The sequence below is a fragment of the Astatotilapia calliptera genome, chromosome 20 (assembly GCF_964374335.1).
Source record: "Astatotilapia calliptera chromosome 20, fAstCal68.1, whole genome shotgun sequence".
NCBI lineage: Eukaryota > Metazoa > Chordata > Actinopteri > Cichliformes > Cichlidae > Astatotilapia > Astatotilapia calliptera.
This window is the reverse complement of record NC_137441.1, coordinates 28,279,286-28,298,308: the sequence shown is the minus strand read 5'-3', so window position 1 is coordinate 28,298,308 and position 19,023 is coordinate 28,279,286. Positions and strand designations below refer to the sequence as shown.

The following is a 19,023-nucleotide window of genomic DNA, read 5'->3' as shown; positions in this document are numbered from 1 at the left end:
TGTCTTCAAGTATCTTCAGGAATAGTTCTCCAGGCTTCTTGAAAGACATTCAAAGCTCTTCTTTGGATCTTGGCTGCCTTTTGTTCTGTTCTCTGTCAAGATGATCCCACACTGCTTCAGAAATGTTGACATCTGGGCTCTGTGGAGCCCAATCCATGGCTGATAGTGTTACACTCTGTGATTTTCTATACAGGTATGCTTTTAGTGCACTGGCAGTGTGTTCGGATAATTGTTATGCTTAAAAATGAAGCTGTTGCCATTCAGATGCTTTCCTGATGGTATTGCATGGAAGATCAAAATCTGGTGGTATTTTTTCTGTGTTCATAAATCCATTAATTTTGATAAGATCTCCAAATACCACTGGCTACAATGCAGCCCCAAGCTATGACAGAGCCTCCACCATGTTTTACAGATGGCTGTAGACACTCATTGTTGTAGCTTTCTCTTGACCTACTGTGTACATACTGAAAACGATTTTAACCAGAAGTTTCAGATTGGGATTCATCACTCCAGAAGAGCAGTAGATGATGAGTGATCAGTCTTAGACACAATATTGGTTCATCCCTTGAGTTAGGTGCATTATTTATGCACAAATGATTGTTAGCCACTCTTTAGTGACTTAACAAACAAATCAGTTGACTGAAGACTTTTGCACAGTAGTGTATTTAATCCAGTACATCACCTGAACATGTTTGATTGTTGCAGTAGTTTGTTTACTCCATGGGATACATTCAGTAATGTCAGGCTGTTGTTTCTTGACTGTGTTAAAAATAAACTGGTGTCCAGTTATATTTGGGCAGTGATATTTGTTGTCATTTTGTCTTTTCTGTAATTCAGACGTTCACATCCATATTAGGTTAACATTAATGCTTTCTTTTATTTGAAGTCCTCTCTCTCCTTCTTCAGGCTCTCCAGGTCTGCAGCTGCAGTTCAGAGTAGATGATAGTTTCCTGAAGCCAGGGGAGAAGCGCTGGTTTCTTCGCTACCTGGCCCTCCACGCCATGCATATTGACATCTGGGACAGTGACTCCTTGCTCCTGATAGGTTCTACTGCAATCGAACTCAAGGTAAAAGCCTGTGAGGTCAAACCTGTGATCATAATGTGACTATTATGGTTTAGAACCACAACACTGGACTTCAGCTCACCTGATATTTTCCAAAAACTTCTGGAGTTAATGAGAAATACAAGAAAGACAGCAAGTTCAGACCACACCGTATGCCCCCCTGTCAACTGAGAACAGGAAACAAAGGCTTCTGCATTGGTATTGTCACTGATTATTCCCACAACAATTATGATAAATGAGTATCATAATTGTTATATGTACAAATAAGCCTCTAAAGTCTTTGTTAATACTTATGTTACACTTTCTAAAAGTCACCATGACTCATTAAGAGATCATAAATAATTGGTTTGCACTTAATGCAATACGTTTGAAAATATTGTCATTAAACATGTTTTATCAATTTATTAATCCAGAAATAACCATTTAGAGCAGTTAGGAGTAATGTTTTCTAAATGATGAATGAGTACCTTACTAATATTTAATAGTGTAGTAATTGTAAGGTGTTACCAATGTTTCTCATGTTGAGTTTTTTTTTTTTTTTAAATCCCTAGTACATGTTGCGTCAGTGTAAATCGGCAGTACAGGCGCTTCACGAGGTGGAGGTACTGACCACTGACTACGTAGGAGAGGATACCTTACTGACAAACCCAGACCTGGGTCGACACTCTGCCTCCAGCCCCATGACGGTTCACACCATTGTCAGAGGCCGGCTCCACATACGCACAGGCAACATTGGCAAGTACAGAAAGACTCAGTTGCAACTCTATTGCTCAATTGTAACTTTCCTGCTTTGGCATAACAATACCAACGTTGTGAAAAAAGCAACAATTCTCTTGAGTATTTTAAATAAATTGTTGCTCAGCTGTAGCTGTGGCAACGTTTTTCAACTGTAACAAGGCCAACTGAGAGAGATGAACAAAATAATATCCTTAGGTCTGACAGCACGATCACTATTCAAGGTCTTCTTTCAGTGCCTTTAATTGAAGAACCATCTCATGACTCTGCAAAAACCTTAGGCTCTTGTGCATAATCACTGATCTGTATTCCATGGCTGCGATGACCATAATTCCCCGCTGTCATGACTTTTAATGGATATACTGTATGCAAGAGATTTTGGATACTGTCGTTTATCTTCATGTTCTACTGGGGACACACGGAAGAAGCTCTACGCTTAAAGCACTGGAAAGAATTCATTGGACCTGCCACTTAGTTGGTCGCAAGTTTTATTGCCGGTAGCAGACACTCTTCGGCTTCCACTGGGACACGGAGGAGTGAGTGTGTGTGATAAAGTGCAAATGGTTCGGCGGTTGCGCTCTGATAATGTGAACGTAAATGTAAGCAAAACCTGGAAAACACAGAGTTACACTTGTTTGAGCTTTTATGGGAAAATCCACTTTCGGTAATCCCTCTACATCTGAAATATTTATGAGTGTTTTATATTCAGGTCATATTCCATTGGAGCCTTATGAAGTAATGTTGTCTATTTACTCTTGCTGATGTGTAGAGTTGAGAAATGGCAGTGGATCACCAGGACTGCTGTTGCTGTTCAGAGTTCCCATTTCCAACACCGGCAAACAGAGGTGTGCAGGCTTGCAAAGCGAACGCTGTGCCAAAGCAAAAATATCTTGATGTGATAGTTCCGCTTCGTCTAGCAATTGAAAACCTTGCTTCTTCCTTTGCGCTCATCCAATTTGGGCCCGGCGTGCCCCTGCGGCGCGATGGCAGCTGACGATAGCTTCCCTGCCATTAATCAACTGTTGAAACGATACTCCCTCTCATAAACAATGCATCCTTTTCCAGGCCTCCAAAACTCTTCGGTGTGCCATTGTTAGGGCTAAATATGCCAGCACTTTCTCATTGGGCTTATCACTCAAAGCAGGTTGAGAGCGCAGCGGGTTATTAGGTGTGCTGGGGATGCGAGGAGGAGGGTTGTGTCTGGCATGTAAATTCCAATCAAGGCTCAGATATCCATCAGGCGCCCTGGCCGACAGTCAGAATCAATTTGGGGAGGGAGTACTTGCAAGCACTTTTCTTTGTTTCAGCTTCCATCTGTCGCTGCCTTTCTCACATTCTCCCTCCTCTCTTCACTCTTTATCACTGTCTTCCTGTTTTCTCTTATTCATCCATTTACCTCTTACCCTTCTATCACACGCTCGCTTCCACCTTCTATTTGGCTGTTTGTTTTACCGCTCTCACCTCTCCAATATCCACCGCGTCTCTCTTTCCCTCTCAGCATCTGTCATCAAGCCATAATGAATCAGCACTCTTATTTGGTGGGTGGTGAAGGATGTGAAGCCAGCATTTGATGGAAAGGACACACACGCGCATGCATGCGCATGCACACACACACACACAAGCACAGATGCATATCAAGCCATTCATACATGCCTGAAAGGTAGGCACTCTTGTACTCACAGACATATAGACAGACAGGTGTAACGGAGCGTGGGCAGGTTGTGTGATGAGCCAGGATGGCAAAAATGAGAGGAGGACAGGTAGAGTATATCACTGATATAATATGAGAACCCTGGAACCACAATTTCTCTGATTTTTAAGTTCAGTGGAAGGATTACAAGGCTCCTATATGGATTGAGCATTTTCCTTCTCCCCTGGCTTTAAATCCCCACTGCACAGGCTCAACAAAGGACCACCGGCCAAGCTGAGAGACAGGCTGTGTACTTGTGGTGATACTGTGCAGATACAGCGCCTGGATTTCAGCTTGAGAGGTGAAGGAAAGTTGCTTGAAAATGTCAATGATGGAGGCGTGCGTGGCAGCAGCAGCAGAAATTTTTCAGTGAAGCGTTATTATAGAATGATGTTCAGCAGCCTGAGGTAGTCTGATCTGGTAAATTCTTAAACGTTGGTCACTTTCTATGCCATATTTTGTAGCCTCTGTTTTATCATCTTTTATTTGGTCCTGATGAAAACTGCATTTATCAAAAACAATAAGAGGAAGTGTCTAGTTCACACCAATAGTCGTCTAATACTCTGCACTGTGACGCTTCTCTTGCAGAAATGCTCATTCAGTTGTGTTCATTCAATAATTCCAGTTGATTTACTTCATAGTGAAGTTTCCATTTATAAAATGGTACTGCTCTTAAGGTATAATCAGTGACACTCAGCATTTCCTTCACAAATGTTTCAAATTAAAAGCCAGACACCTATTGCTTGGCATAATGCGGCCCCTGTTGCTGCTTGGAATTTATTTTGATACATATACAGGAAGTGGTCGTCTTAATCCAACTAAATTTACAGAAAAGGACAGAAAAGGCCTTAACCTATCCAATACGGTCCGGGCTCTGGGGAGACCAATCCATGGCTGATAGCTTTCCAATGTGTGTTTTTCTATCCAGGTATGCTTTTACTGCACTAGGAATGTGTTTTGGGATTATTGGCATGCTAAAACATGAAGCTGTAGCCAATCAAATGCTTTCCACATGACCCTGTTTATGTGTTCATAATTTTGAAAACAAGACTCTCACTGTTGCACTTCTCTCATGACCACCTTTGTACATATTGCACAGAATATGAACCAGAATTTTCCAATTTAAATTCATCACTTCGTAAGATCTGTTACCACTGATTTGGAGTCCAGCTCTGGCATAATTTGGCATGCCTCAGCCTTTTCTGTCTTTTGCCCTTGCTTAAGAATGGCTTCTTGACAGCCACCCTTCCACTGTCACTGTTTCAAATGAGGTTTCAGCCAACAGTAAATGGATCAACTGAAAATGCTGAGACATACGCAACTTTCCAACTAATACCTCTTAAGGAATCACCTTGTTGGTGCAAAAATACTATTTTATGTCTGTCTTTCTCATATGTTGAACTAAAGTAATTGGAATAAAATGTATGTTTTTGCAGCAGGCTGCAAATTGTCTAAAGATAGACTTTAGACACTTTGTCAAATGAACACAAGGGTGGGAATCATACGACTCTGGTAATACTGATAAAATTAGTGTTGTGTTAAATTATTTCTGCATTCTCAGTGAACCCTGATGTCACTGTGGATTTATATTATAAATAATATATGATATACATGTGTCATTATATTATCATCCCCCAAGCCTTTTATAATTCACAAGCAACACAGACCTGACTACCTACTGCTCGGCCCCTTTTGTAATTTTATGTGTCTCAGTCATGCATGCTATTAATCATGTCTTTTCTTCTCTCCTTTGGGAATTCATCAGAATTAGGCTTTATTGAAAAAAATGAGTGGCATACTGTCATTTCCAAATGAAAAAGAGTGAAACACCAAATGATATCCTTTTTTAATTATCACAAGGTGGGATTGACAAGTAATTAATTAAATGGTAATGATATATGCTGTCAGGCCTATTCAATCATTCTATAAAGTAGCTTTTATTAATAGCGTCGTAAAGGACAAAAGTATGTGGCTTAGTTGAATAATAGCGAGTTGTGAGATCAAGGGTTTGCTTTTTGCTGCAGTATATTAGGAAGAATGACAGTGCTCCCACATAGAGCACTATAGGAGCAGATGAGGAGTCTTTAAACCATGACGACCGCCTGCGCGTCCCATGAAATGGATTGACTGGTGTGTCAGGAGGAAAACTCTGATGCTTTATTGATTTTTTTCTGGTAAACCCACAATAAACTCTGTGGGGTGGGGAGGGGAGGGGGGCTGAGATGGAAACAGAGGGAAAGATGCATTAAAGGGAGGTGCTAATCAAAGCATTACGATCAGTGACCAACTTCAACCCAAAGACAGAGAAGAGACAAAAATTGAATAAGCTTTCTAGTCCATTGTGTCATTATGATGTAAAGCATAGAGCAGCATGTAAAGCAGCTTTTCCATAGATGGATACTGTGCACTGACTGATGGCTTTGTAATGTATTTATTGTCTCTCTAAAACAAGAAGGGAAGGAAAAGCGAATAGATTGAAGTCAGATGGGTACAGATAAAGGCTGAATGAAGTAATAAATAAACAATGTAAGAAGTGAACAAGACATTGTTTTTCATAGATTTTAAGCTTTAAAGCCTGAGGACGCCTTAAGAAACCACAACAGGGGTGTATACTGAACTCAAACAGTGGCTCCTTCTGTGGGACTGTGAACATTCACGGCTGCCCCGAAAATCCTTTCCTTACATGCGCTGCAGATTTCCCCAGATGATTTTGTCACTGCAGTAGGACCTAAGGATAACAATATTATCTCTGCAATTTTAGTAAACCCTGGTGCTATTGAAACAATATGATATATATAAAAATAACACATGATATTCATATGCATGTGTCATTGTATGTGTATCATATATATCGTGTACATTGTTTTTTACAGTTGTTTTATTCATAGTAAGTGCCAGGATGCTGCATTTACTGTTCAAGTAAATGCAAGATTTGATGATAGGACAGTATTATTATTATTATTATTATTTTTAACTGATTTTAGTTAAAAGCATTAGAGGTTTACTTAGTGCCAGCACAGGGTTACATCAGGTTAGATTATCTCTTTCACCGTCAAAATAAGACGATTACCATGAAATTAATAGTTTAACTATTTATTCTCGACAGTTTTATTCAGACAAACAGAGTATCTGACCCCCTGATTGTCTCTCCTTTAATCTCTCCCTACATTAGTGTTGGTCTTCACCAAATTCTGTTGCAGGGGCTCTTCCTATGCTCAGACTCCAGTTGGTGTTTTCGATGTTGTTTGGTATTAGGCAAGCAGCCTGCAAAGGGCCTGTGAGACCTCAATACCTGGAAACTGTTGCCTGCACTGCTGGAACCAGGGTTAATGAGAGTACAGAGTGAGAGTCAAACAACCAGCACCAGCTTCATCACCCGGTGACCCCTTTCACTTAAAAGGTGATTTAGAGGTTTTTACTTAAAGCTGATCTGTTGTTTTGCTTTTTAAAAGTTGTCATTAGTTCAGATTTCACACAGATTTGTTTCGGTGCCCGATCCCAAATGTGTGTGTTTATTTAACAGCTTCTCCAATTCTACCTTATTTGACTCATAAAAAGGTAAAACTGCTTACATTGCCAAAGAAAAAGTCGAAATAGGAGGTGCTTTTTTAATCCACTCTGAAATGACAGTAATATTTGCCAACACTAAAACAGCCCATATGTGACAGAAAGGAAAGCCTTTTGATGAAAACTAGTTTTGCTGACTGTGTCGTGGCTAGATCCTTTCTCTCCAACTCGTACGTTCTGTTGGCGTCCCTTTAAGTAGTCCTCATATACACACATCTCTCCCAACACATCATACACAAACCGACAGCATGTATCTGCTTCAGCACAGTAGAGAAGACAGATTAGAACCTTCTCCAGACCACAGTGCTCCTCATCTGCACCCGCCTGATAAGCCCTGGAGAGACCGTTTGCTACAGCAGGAACAAGTCGAGAGATTTCTGCCCGAAGCTGGCACAAGTGAAACAAAATATCCGGGAAATTTACCTAACAATTAGTTTAGCTATAGGTGACTTCCCTCGGGGGCGCACAAACAGTATATCTGCTCATTAAAGGCTCTTGTAGTCGGCTGACTTCATATGCCTTGCTTTTAGCCTTGAGGTTAGAGAATATCTGCTTATTCTGAAAGGTCAGTGGCCTGGAACGGGGAGGCAGAAGAAATCGAATATTGCAGGCTACTTTGAAACCCCCTTGGTGCTTGCTCCCATTTGTTCTGGGGCCCAGTAAATCAGTGGTTTGTTGTGGCCTTAACCTCTAGAACTGCCAGCAGAGCAATGAGGGCGGGCAGGTGGGTTACTCCAGAGAAGGGTTATTGTCATGCAACAGCGAGAGGCAGTCAATAAATTTGATAGAGTTCAGCCCCCTGGCACTTTGTTCACAATTACTCTCCTCCATACAGACAACGTGAAGCAGCAGACGCTGTGCTGACTTTCTGTCTGCAGCACAAACCTGGAGTATCACGTTGTAATTAAGTACTGAGGACCGCGAGCTCTGTCTTAACAATCTGCCACTGTGATTCAGCAGGTAGGAAAAAAAGATAATACGACACCCACGTCAACCAGAAGACGCACTTAAGTAGGTATTATCTGTTGGGCTTAATGATGGTTGTAGCGATAGCCAATTAATTAAAATAACTGAATGATTAAATCAGAGGATCATAATTGGGTTCATCATCAGTCCATTTGTTTTATTATAGACATGTAGCACTCGGTGTTCATCTTATCACTTTCTTGATGGTTTATTGTGTAATTCTGTCGATCAGCAAAGCCATTCTTGACATAAACAAAGGGTCCATAATGAAGGTTTTGGGAAGGAGCTCTACACAGCTGCGTAACTGATCGTAGATGATGATGTGATGGTGATGATGATGACGTCTTTACTGTAATATTTGGGAAACACTGCTGAAAACAAATACATTTGGCTAAGTCGTGTGGCCAGGGAAAGGTGATGGATGATGAGAAGAACGCATTGGGACGGCAGACACCTCACCCATTAATCTGCAGAGCTACGCTGTCTGTGTCTGTTTGCATGGCAATACCAGCTCCCCATTACTCATTTAGCTGCCGCCTATTATCAGATTGCTGATGAAGAAGTTGGCCTCTAAAAGAGTTGGAGGGTACTTCTGGCACACCCTTGTAAAACTCTTATAAGCTAACAGAGGTGTCAGTTCTGGGCAGTAAAGCCACTTAATTGCTGCACTCACCATATTTCATATGAAAGCATCCTGGATTATGTATCCCGCAGCCTCTCAGAAAACACTACACTATACTTCTTATGATACAATTAAGCAGCTCAAAGCCTGGAAACTGAGGGGAGTGATGGGAGCGCACGTGTCAAAGTGCACTGTAATTTAAGCAGTTGCAAACTTTTAATTTGACTTGCTTCTTCAGTCAAGTGTTGTAAATTGTAGCTAACTGTTTCCAAGTGGAGGCCTGTACCTGTAAAAGACTATTTGACCTGTGGTATTTAAAAATGCTCTTAGGAAGGTGGGTCGTAGGTTTTGGTTGGGACTCTGTGCAATTACCCGTCACTTCCCTTAGCGGGCATTTTGTATGTGAAGCACCATTCAAAGGTGTAAACAAGCCTTTCCCGTGGCTGCTATACTGCAGGGGCTCTGCACTAGATGAATTAATGTTTGGAGAAACTGTAATATTGACCATCATTCAGTGTCCTGCTACAAGTGCACCATGAAGCACTTATTTATCCACTTGCCTGTTAAAAAGAGGGAAAAGTTATGTTTTTGCCATCCTGGAAACAAAAAGAGGACACAATTACAGCAGGTTGAATACTCCCGGGACTGTTTTTTCCAAACTGTCAACTGAGCTATTCAAACTATCCTGAACATAGAGCGGATGTGATGACAAGACTAATACAGTGAGAGATCTTTTTTTTCTTTATCTAAGAATTCTTTAGAATAAGGTTGTGTAAATCTGTGGCCAGTCCCCATTCCAGAAATACTGGCAGATAGTTCCAGGTGATATTTAACTGCTCTGTGTTCAAGTGTCTTACTTCATCACTGACACCCAGCACTCAGCCAAACCAGACAGAGGCCAACAAACCCATCCATCAGCATCGTGTTGCCAGCTTTTTGTGTCCAGACCTTTCTGGCAATTTCAGGCCACTAATTACCACTGTAGGCTTGTCTGCATGTATTGATCTTCCCTCAACTGTCACTGGAATGTTTTCACTTTGGCAGCACCGACAGTGAAAAATGCGTTGTTTTGCACGTGACTTTAAAGAGAACTTAAATCTGTTTGTCGTTGTTTTATCGTAAACATAGAGGATATGTCCTCAGACCTTTCTTTTTAGCCTCCAGTGAAACAATAAGAGATGACTGTGCTTTCATGCCTTTGTTGTGCTCCTGATACAGTTCTAAGCACATAACATGTGATTAACTGAAAACAAAGAAAGAAAAATCTCCAAAATTGTTATTGTAGCATTAAAAAAAACTTGACTGATAAAATATTGACTTCATAAATAAAGTGTGCAGTACATCTTAAATGTTGGAGAAAAATTGCAGTAGCCTTATCTGCAAGTCACTGCTATTGTAGGTTTTGTAGTATTGTGAGATATCTTGAGTAAGTTTCTTTATTGGCACAGTTTTTTGTGCCATGAACGAAGGTTATTCACAAGGAGGACCGTTATTTTATTTACTATATCCCAGCTCTTGGCGATATGGGACAAACACAACAACTTTTAAAGAGTGGAGATGCATTTTACGTTGAATTTGTTGCGCAAAGGAGAAGAATGTGAGTGTAAACACAATGCTAATCTCTTCTATACACAGCCTGTTGTATGCATACCCCAACCAGCCAAAGCTTGCTTTTCAGCAGGACAGAGATGAACTATGCTTGCTTGCAGCAATAAACATAATGGTGGAAACGTTTCCTACTGCTGCTGTGACATTTTATGTAATACTAAAAAATTAAGCACAATATAGAAATAATGATGCAATTATTAAAAAAAAAAAAAGAATGCCACAACTAGCTCAAATAAATGCTAAATGAAAAGTGACAGACATGAAATGTAACACGCTGTCTGACAAAATACTTCATAGAGGGAGTTAATGAGTATACCCTGATGCTGCAGCACTAATGACATTTCGTTTTATACACAGTAGTAAATCACCAGGTTGAATCATAGAGAGTTTGTAAAAGATGGACAGTATGGGTGTGTTGCACAGACACAGATACCTGCTGATTAGTGCTAAGTAACACCACATATGTTATCAGGGGGTTCAGTTCAATGTGTCAAATTAGTGGAGGTGACAGCTAGCAGGCAGCTAATGGCCTGTGTCAGCATCCACCTGTCATTCAAACAGACCATACCACCAATAAGGCACAACTTTAGCTTTAATACCTTAATTAAACACCACCCTTACAGTAGTTTTGAAGAGGTAATTAAGAGTTAACACAAACAGTTTTTTCTTTATAAACTTGGGCATTTTAACATCATTGTCTGTGACTGGGATCTGGGATCGACTCGGCCACTCCAAAAACATCTACATCATTTGACTGGACAGAGTAGCGTATCTCAAAATATTCAGAGCTCCATCTCTTGGAAAGTATCATGCAATCTTTCTGTATTTCAGAGCCAGATGACTTTTGAGCAAAAATCTCCCTTTATGAGCTTTGGCTAAGGATGACATAACTGCAGCTTTCTGCACAGCTGCCAGACTGTGGAGGATCCTGCCTTGAGAGGTTCTCAGCAATCCAGAGACACTACAGCAGTCTCATACAACCGTTTGCTGCTAAATAGTGACTTGTTCTGTACTCCTTTAATTCCTATAATTCTGATTTATTTGAGCTTTATTCAATAAGCCTTAATCTCACCAGTGTTGCCAAATTCATCTGGAGATTTTTAAAGGTTGATAATTTCTTGTCAGCTTTTGCAAAATATTGATGTTATACTTTCATGCCTCTTGCAAGACATTGCACTATATACTCTATGTTTCAGGTGTTCAAAAAGGTATTTCTGGGTTCCTATGTTACATAAGAACTGAGATATCAGTTGAAATATGTTTTTTTTAAACGTAAAACTTTCATTGAAACAGTTGTTATGTATAGTTGTTTCACTGTTGCATAATAAATTGAAAAACAGTGTATGTACACAATGCCATTTGAATGCCATGACAGTAGATAAAGCAAGTGTTAAAAATGTAAGAGATAATAGTGAAGGTGAAGGTCAGCACAGATGGAGCTGGTCTCACAATGACTGTACAGCCCTCCTTTTTTAGTTAATAACTGGGTTGCTAGTTAGAGTTACTGAATCAAAGTTCTTTCACAGGTGTTTCGTATGTCAGTATATAGAACTAAAAGCTGCTGTTTGTCCTAAAGGGTGCCCTGCAGACTCTGGCAGAAAGAGGCCAGCAGACGTGATGCAGTCTCTCTTGCATATCATCACGCCTTGTGAAGTCACCAGCGGTTTCAGTGGAGGAAGTCTGTCCAGCAGGAACATCCTCCAGCTCAATGGCAAGCATTTTATTCCACAACACACTGCATTTTGCTTTTGTTTGTTTTTTTCTTCCTGTTTTTCTCTGTTTAGAGTTCTGTGCATGTCTAAGCACATGTAGGTTACTGAGTATTTTATGCCACAGAGTAATTAGTGTCTTTTATTTTGGCAGTGACCATGTTTGTGCCTTGATCAGCTCAACCAGATCTATTTCACATTCTCTCTTGGCTGCACCACAGAACCACTCAATTTTCAAACTAATTGAGCTTACAGAAGCGTCTCTGGTGGCTAGCCACAGTCCTGTTTGTGTTTTGTGTGTGTGTGTGTGTGTGTGTGTGTGTGTGTGTGTGTGTGTATGCACACTCCAAGTAAAGGCAGAAACACACTGGGGAAACCAATTTTTTCCTCAATTACACAAACCATCACGAGTCAACTGGTATGTGATTCCTAAATTTGTCCTCAAATGTGAATGACTGGCACACACACACGCGCGCACACACACACGGATAAAAAACAGATTAAAAGCAAGCTGCAAATCAGCCAGTTGCTTAGAATAGTATAAAGAATTTCATCACACTTCTTAAAACATTTGCTTCGTGCACACCACATACTGATACACAAAGACACTCTAATGCGTTTGGAGGTAGCAGCAAACATTTTGTGTATATAAAATATGTTTCATAATTAATTCATGAACAGGTTCGCCTAACATGTATTCCACAAACTGTTGCAATCATGTATTCACAGCTCTTGTTACTGTGCAAACACAGTCTGTTCACTGCTTGCTCACAGTCTTACCTTTATCGCACCTCTCTAACTACCGCAACCTCTCCGACTCCTCTTGTCTCTCCTAAATTGAACTCTTTCCTCTTCTCCACCTTCTTGTGCCATTTAAACACTTTCAGCGCAATAATTGCTTTCACTGGAGTCCAGTCAGCCAGTTAACAGTAAGCACCTGTGAACAGAGCAGCTGCACTGTGCTGTGTGTGTGTGTGTGTGTGTGTGTGTGTGTGTGTGTGTGTGTGTGTGTGTGTGTGTGTGTGTGTGTGTGTGTGTGTATCTCACCATCCCTGTCCCACTTCTGCCTGCCCGTGGCTGTGAAGGAACCAGTATAGCTGGACACTATCAGGTTAGGTGACTGTCAGGCCAGTGCCTCTTTGATAACGACACTGGTTCAGAGAAGAACAGTGATAGTGGGAGTAGAAAACAGAAAGGGAGTCAGATATCCCATCAGGCTGTTATTTATCAAAGTGACACAGCAAATACAAGTAATTTCAGAGGCACTATGACCAGTGAGGTGATGTATATCTAACAACAAATGCAATGCAAAACCCGAAGCATTACAAGGAGTACAAAATAAAGCAGAAGAATAGTTTTCAGAGGATCCTGAAAACCATCTGATGAATGCTTAAGGAATTAATCCAAGTCTAATGTCTGATGCATTCCAATTACCATAGGTAATATTCTTGAAGAGCTTAAATAAACTACTTTACATAAACCTCATGTCTTCTTTCTGTCATTCTCTCTTTTTCCCCCCTCGGTCTCCCCATTTCTCACCCTCACTTCCTGATGTACTACTTGCTTTTTTTCTCCGCACTGAAAACAGCCCATTTCTGTTTAAGATTTGTGGCCAATTTCAGTCAGTCTGGGTTTATCTTCCCATTGCTGCGATGCGAGCTCCATCACTTGGCTCCAAACCGAATGTTGGAAGAGTAAAGCTGTTCTAGATAACAAAAATATGGTTTAAGCAGCTCTCACTTAAAGTTTGTTAATGTCTGAGTGTTATTCAAAGTGCAGGATTAGGCAAATTCTCGTGTAAACAGTCGGGTAATTTGCATGATCCAGTCCAAATGAGGATGGATTATTTGGTGACTGGTAGATGAATTTGATATTTTAATTAGGTGTTTTAGTCCTTGAAGAGTACACATGACCGTGGAGGTGAAAGATAATTTAGGAGGAGAGAGTGAGTTTGTTTTCCCAGCAGCAGGGCTTTGGCCCAGTTGTAGCGGTGCCAGTTGTTTGACTGGACTGTTTTCTGTAAACAAGCTGTTCTTTCTTGTGTTCCAACAATACTTTAATTTGTCAGCGCTTCTCTCTTGTGGACATTTGGAGGGGTTTTAGAACATATGGTCAAAATGGCTAAGAGATTAGACTCCACTCTGTTCAGTAAATATATTCATGATTGCAGCTTGTTTCTACTTCACAGCGAGGAACACTGCACAAGCAGACAGACTGCCGATAAATGAGGATCGGGTGCCATTGTTCCGACGCGGGATCAGAGCTGACGGTGTCGTGCCCAAGGAGAACAGCCTAAACAAACCTGATGACAGTGACCGAAAGCTGAAGTGCATGGCTGCAGTGCGCGAGCGGGAGGCCAGCGAAGATGCTAAAACGGCAAAGGTTGCGGTGAGGTCAAACATTGCACTTTAAGTCCACAGTGAGCCAAAAATAGCTCCTATCTAAAGCTGAGCTGCAATAATCTGTCCCTCTGAGTCTTCTTCACTGATATCTGAGAAAGACAACAGAGGCACAACAACAGCCTGCTTTCTTGCTCCGAAACATGTCTCAGAGTTCTCCTCACAGTCACAAAAGCACAGGAGGTTAAAGGGCACGCTGTCAGGATAGGTTGTAACACATACACAAGACTGATATGACACTTGTCATGAGCATAGTCTTAAGGGATGGTTGGAACTGTTAAGTCATCTTTAATGCAGCTTTAACATCCTAGGTCCATAATGAAGACATTTAACATCATGATGTCTTTGTTAGAAGAACTTGACTTTAACTAACTGTTTGTGACAACTTGCATTTTTTTCACCCATGGGTGCAGGCTTTTTCTTCTTGTGGTAAGACCTTGTGATCTGCTTGTTTCACAGCTTTGTAACAGCTATTACAATTTGGAATATAACTCAATCCTGTTCGCGTCACTGGAACCATATTTTTTGAGTTCTTTCTTCAAATTCAATTTGGATTTAACTTTCTTTCTGGGCTCAACCGTCATTTGACCAGGTTGATGCTGGGGATCATTTTAGAGGACTAAACCCGTGGAAAATTTCAATATTGTGTTTTGGCAAGCTGAAGTTCAGGTCTTTAATTTATTTTTTTGGACCAATTTACTAATGGGCATTATGAGCTTTGTAAAAGTTTTTACATTAAATTTATAATGGCATATTTGTCAGGGATGAAAAAAACATCTTTTCCATCAGCTTTGGAATTTTTTATTTTTTTTTACCAGTTTAATGTTTGAGAATAAACATCAATTACAATGATCAGTTCTCAGTGTTATAGCACTGATAAAAGTCTGGATCTATCTCATTTCGCTTAAGAAAATATAAACTGATTTTGAAAAGGTCATTGGCTCCAAAGGAATGTTTGCCTGCTCTGAAAGCATTCTTTAAAGCTTGTACACATCTATGACATGTAATCATAGGCTATTCAGTCGAGCGTTCTTTTCCTTCTTATCAGAAATGTCATGTTTAAAAACTCTGTTTTACTGCAACCTTGGGATCATTTTTTAAATGTCATCAGTTATGGTAACATTGGACTCAAAATGACTGCTGTGATCTGGGAAAATGCAAAAGTCAGTGTAAAGAGTTGGGAGACTTTAAACCGTGCAAAAGTTTAGGTAAAGTGAGTGAGTACACCTTATGTTGGTTAGGATATTTCTTTTTAACAAAAATGATGTGTATGCAAACTTCAGCACGCAAGGTAGATCAAAAATGAAGTCCCTCTCTGTCAACTGCGTTGGTAATAATTATGGTAGTTTGCAGCCGAGTGCTGAATTGTTTTTTAGCCTTTTGCTATTTTTCTTTGGTAACAGGCTCAGTCTAAAAAAGCCCAGCTGGCCAATCCCAGTGAAGCCAAGAGCAAAGCAGAGAGCATCGCCAACATGCTGAGCCAGGCCATCACCACCCAGCACCTGCTTTATGCTAGCCTGGGCTCTGCAGAGTACATGGAGTTTGTCCTTAAGAATCCATTTAATGTGCCACAGACGGTCACCATTCACAGCGATGACCCTGAGCTAAGGTGAGATCCTGTAAACTGTGAGCTGTCTGTGAGGTGGTGTCAGACTAATGTCCTATTTTTAACCCTTTATGTGCTGCCATAATTATATTTCCCACTCTCATAGACCAAAAAGCTCGTGTTTCAATCTTTAAAATTAAATGGATTTTACAAGTTTATAGGTTTGCCCCTGTTCTAGCACACCAACTGTGAACATGTGTTTTCTATACTGTATGTGTTTTCGATTATCAAACTATAACTAGCCTTGCTCCACCGTGAAACTGTGTTCACACTTTCTGAATGTGTTTCCGTAGGTGACAGTAAAGCTCTGGAGATGATGTTTTTGGAACCTATTTTCATGCTGCTTTAGGAAATGATGCTTTGTGTTCACACTTGACACTCCTCACTGTGAAACACATCCCATCCAAAAGGGTACACACATTTAGGCTATCCACCTATCCCTTAAACATTTACGTCATCAGCATTAGTATCAGATACTGCCGTTATTACCACGTGGTGAGGGCAGAAAAATTTGAGATATGAGCCATCATTAACAAAGAGGAAGAAAGAAGATGGCCTTCTACACCCTTTTTAAAAATCTTAATTGATGGCTTCAAGTCTGTTGTGTATAAAAGGTAACAAGTGGTGTGCTGAATCCTTATTCCTTCATATTATCATCATTAGGGCGTAATTAATTGCAAATGCCATCCCTACACTCTTTTCATAGACTTGTGATTGTCTTTGTCTTGGTAATATTTTTCAACTATCAGTGTGGTTCAAATTATTATTTTTAATGTCTTTTTTTCAGCACACATTTTTACTTGCCATGGTATGAAAATTACAGCTGACACTCATGGCATTAATGATGACTTGAGTTATTTAAGTGTTGCAGTAAAACCATGCATAATGCACCATGAACAAGCATGCACAAAACCGGGACAGTTTGATAAAAAATATGCTTTTTGCTTTTTTTGAATTGAAACTTTTTTTCCTCAAACACAGGCTTTAATCTGTGTCTACAAATTATACCTATCCGGCATAAAATTATGACCACCTGCTCAATATTGCATTGGTCCTTCTACTGTGCCAAAACAGCCTTCATCTGTCGATGCATCTCCACTGGCACCTGAAGGTGTCCTGTGGTATCTGGCACCAAGATGTTAGCAATAGATCCTTTTAGTTGAGAGGTGGGAACTCCATGGATCAGACTTGTTTTATCCAGCACGTCCCACAGATGCTCGACTGGATTGAGATCCTGTGAATTTGGAGACTAAGTCAACACCTCAATCTCATTTTGCTTCTCAAACCATTCTTTTACTTTGTGGCAGGGAACATTATCCTGCTGAAAGATGCCACGGACATAAGAGAATACTGTTTCCATGAAAGGGTGTCCATGCTCTCTGGTAATGCTTAGGTAGGTGGTGTGTGTCAAAGTAACATCCACATGGACGGCAAGACCCAAGGTTTGCCAGCAGAACACTGCCCAAAGTATCACACTGCGTCCGATGGCTTGCCTTATTCCCATACTGCACAAACTTGGCCATCCACATGATGCAAAAGAAAACATGATTCGTCAGACCAGACCACCTTCTTTCATTGCTCTGTGGTCCAGTTTTGATGGTCATGTGCCCATTGTTGGTGCTTGTGCTGTTGGACTGGCATCAGCATGGGCACCCGGACTGGTCTGCAGCTATGCAACCCAATACGCAACATAGAATAGAATGGAACAGACCTTTATTGTCGTGTACTTCAACAACGAAATAGGTGCCCCATGCTCCGTGCAAAAGTAAAATATAAATAGTAAGACAGCAGGAATAAGTAGCAAACAAAAGAAATATGTACAGCTAAGAAGAATATATACAAAACAAGAGAAAGGCACACATTGGAGAACAAAGTGCTTGGAAGCAATGCAACAGGACATGTCTGAGTGTAGAGTCTCTGTGTTAGTGGCCTGAGTGATTAGGGTTATTTAGAACACAGTTTAGAGTGGTGAGGTGGGTGGGAATAAACCGTGATTCACTGTAAATTCTGGCATCTTTCTGACAGCCAACATTAACTTTTTTGGCAATTTGAGCATATAGCTCGTCTGCTGGATCGGACCACACAGGCCAGCCTTTGCTCTTCAAACTCAAATTCTTATGCTCGTCCATTTTTCTTGCTTCTAACACATCAGACAAAATGAGGACTTTAGATTTTGCAAACATTAATCAAATCTTGCATGGTTTCGGATACCTTACAGTGCTTGTAATGTGCCAAAATACCACTTGATCATTTTGAGGTGAGAGCAAATTTCACAAGTGTTATGATTTTTTTGCAGTAGATACTGCCAAAGATAGTTTAGTTACAATGAAACCAGAGCAGGATGTAAAAGTGGGGGGAAAAAGCAAGCTTTACTTCAAAAATAACAAGGTCCTAAAAGCAGGTAAGGCATGAGATGCAAAAAAGTTTTCTGGAAAGCAACGGCAAAGAGCACAGAAGCAATCTGGCAGAGTAGCAGTTGCGAGCTTAGGGTATATATCCTGCAGGGTTGATTAGTGAAGTGGCTCCTGGTGATCAGAGGCCAGGGAAGATCAGGTGATGCAGGCAGGAAAGCAGGGCAGGTGAGAGTGGCGAGTCTGAAGAGGGAGAAGATGGTTTTGTAAGAAGATGAAAACCAGACTGAATGAATGACTACATGAAAGAAATAAAGGCAGAAAAGAAAAACTATGACAGCTGCTGGCTGCCATGTTTCTGATTTGACTATCTTTATCAAGATCATCTGTTAATGTACGGACCAAAACATGATTGCATGCTTACCCTCTTTATATGTTTCATAAAAGCTCGTGTTGCTTATGAAGCATTTTAAGACATTTATTTCTTATGTAGTTGGGGGAGAAAAACCTCCTAAACAATACGTGAACCTAAATCTGAAAATTGTTTCCTGTGAAGAAATTTAAAGCAACCAAATTGTGATGCAACTCGAAATGTTTTAAGAATGATTAAGAATCTCATCATCCAAAAGCTGTTGTTAATTAGGTATATACACAGTTATATGTGTAAATATGCTTCTAAAAGGGTGATACGTCAACAATGGGAAGA

At 40.5% G+C, this 19,023-nt stretch overlaps 1 protein-coding gene across 1 annotated transcript in view; it reads left to right on the top strand.

Annotated features, from left to right (window-relative positions):
* The window catches only part of nphp4 (nephronophthisis 4), a 170,258-nt gene that overhangs the window by 125,533 nt on the left and 25,702 nt on the right, over window positions 1-19,023 (top strand). The window contains exons 16-20 of the mRNA XM_080295371.1: window positions 907-1,067; window positions 1,616-1,799; window positions 11,829-11,963; window positions 14,150-14,349; window positions 15,764-15,969. Of these exons, the coding sequence (XP_080151497.1) occupies window positions 907-1,067; window positions 1,616-1,799; window positions 11,829-11,963; window positions 14,150-14,349; window positions 15,764-15,969 (886 nt within the window). The remainder of the gene's footprint in view (window positions 1-906; window positions 1,068-1,615; window positions 1,800-11,828; window positions 11,964-14,149; window positions 14,350-15,763; window positions 15,970-19,023) is intronic.